The following is a 1900-nucleotide window of genomic DNA, read 5'->3' as shown; positions in this document are numbered from 1 at the left end:
ATTTACTTATTTTTTTATTTTATATATATGTGTGTGTGCGTGTGTCTGTGTCTGTGTGTCTGTGCGTCTATGTGCCTGTGTGTGTGTGTGTGTAATATTGAATATATATATGTGTGTATATATTTATGTCCGTCACTATACGACACTGAATGTGACGATGAGTGTTTCTGTGATCTTATATCATCCTTATTCAGTACTTCTTCGATTTCACCATTAGGGAATCGGACAAGTCTCAAATCAGTAGAGCGTGCACCTAAAACTTTCTTGAACAATATCCTCAGATGATGACTGTTATGGCGATGTTTTTCTTTGCGTGTGCGTGTTTTGGACTTGTGTCCGTATACGTATTGTCTTTTGGCATGCAAGGAGTATCAGATCACATAGGGCGCAGTCTTTGACGTGACATTCTTTTCGAAAGCTAGGGCCCGTATAACTTCTCTATTTAAATATATGTACGTATTTCCATTTATATCCAAATACATACTCTTCCTTTTCTATATCCAAATATATTCTCGTATGCCTATATCTACCCAAATACACACGCATTCCTATCTGTATCCAAGTACATGCTCGTTTTCCTATCCATGTCCATATACACACTCATTCCTATCCATATCCAAATTTATGCAAATATTCCTATCTCTACTCAAATACATACTCATCCTTATCTGTATGCAAATATATACCCATACTCCCATCTGTCCCTATGGACAGGACCACGAGCTGCACGAGGTGAGGAAGTCCTTATGTGTGGCTGAAGACGCTCTACACAACTGTGACCAGTGCACCGTACTGCGACTGCAACTGACCACTGCACAGGAGACTCTGTGTGACACCAAGGCTAAACTACACCAGCAACGTATAGGCAGTTTGGAAAACCCTGAACTCCCTGAAACCCTACCCCAGCCTACCACGGGTGGGGGCAATGATACCAAGCCAAACCTTGACCGAAGTGATATCACAGCCCCAACACACGACCAGCGGACTGCAGCCGTTGGAGATGACGGTGACAGCGGCGACTTGCGGGTGGCACTGTCGACTGTGGCACAGACGGTGAGTGATGTAGGAGCTAGGGGTTTAGTGTTTTAGGGTTTTGTTAGAGATGTACAGGTTGTGGGTGGGTGAACGGTGTTAGTCTATTGGTGCTTAGTTGGCGCGTGTGGGCATACGCACACCTATGAGATGTCGTCACCCTTTCTTGACCGATTTCGTATCAATTCTCGTTAGTATTGAGTTACAATATACACATTATATACATATAAATCATATATCACTATATATATTTATATATACATTAGAATATACACTGTACTTCGTATACTGTCCTATCCTTCTTATATCTGTTTGACCAAATTTTGACCTGCACTCGTTGAAACTGATTGCACCGAAACTATACGCACAGCCACACACGCACAGCCACACACGCACAGCCACACACGCACAGCCACACACGCACAGCCACACACGCACATCATCTGTTCCCATATACTTTGAACTAATTCTTACCTTCTTTAAACCCTAATCGATAACAGAAAAACCTAGCAATCCTATCCGGCCTCACCAACCAGGTGAACGCGTTAAAAAAGGACAACCAAGCGTTAAAAGCGTCGGTGCAGACCCTCAAACGCAAGGGCTTAGAGGATATCACCGCCGGGGCACTCAAATTGCAAACCACGCACACCAACAACAACGCACAGGGGAGCAAGCGGACTAAGCTTGTGGACATGCTGGCTGGATCAGCGGGGAAGGGCGGGGCTGTAAACGTTGAGCAGCACGTGCTTAAACGACATGGTAGTATGTCTGCTGTGGTCGCAGGTGTGTATGTGCTACACGCATCGGAGGGATTGTAGTATGTCGTGTGGTGCTGGATACAACCGGGACACAAACATGTATGTATATA

At 44.4% G+C, this 1900-nt stretch overlaps 1 protein-coding gene across 1 annotated transcript in view; it reads left to right on the top strand.

Moving 5' to 3' along the window:
• Positions 1-672: 672 nt before the first annotated feature.
• SARC_04322 (hypothetical protein) overlaps positions 673-1900 on the top strand; it is a gene marked incomplete at both ends in the record, with an annotated part of 2343 nt that continues 1115 nt past the window's right edge. The window contains 2 exons of the mRNA XM_014301862.1: positions 673-1053; positions 1533-1815. Coding sequence (XP_014157337.1) covers positions 673-1053; positions 1533-1815 — 664 coding nt within the window. The remainder of the gene's footprint in view (positions 1054-1532; positions 1816-1900) is intronic.

This window comes from Sphaeroforma arctica (assembly GCF_001186125.1).
Source record: "Sphaeroforma arctica JP610 unplaced genomic scaffold supercont1.238, whole genome shotgun sequence".
NCBI lineage: Eukaryota > Ichthyosporea > Ichthyophonida > Sphaeroforma > Sphaeroforma arctica.
The sequence above is the reverse complement of the archived record's forward strand: the minus strand, read 5'-3'. Positions and strand labels throughout refer to the sequence as shown.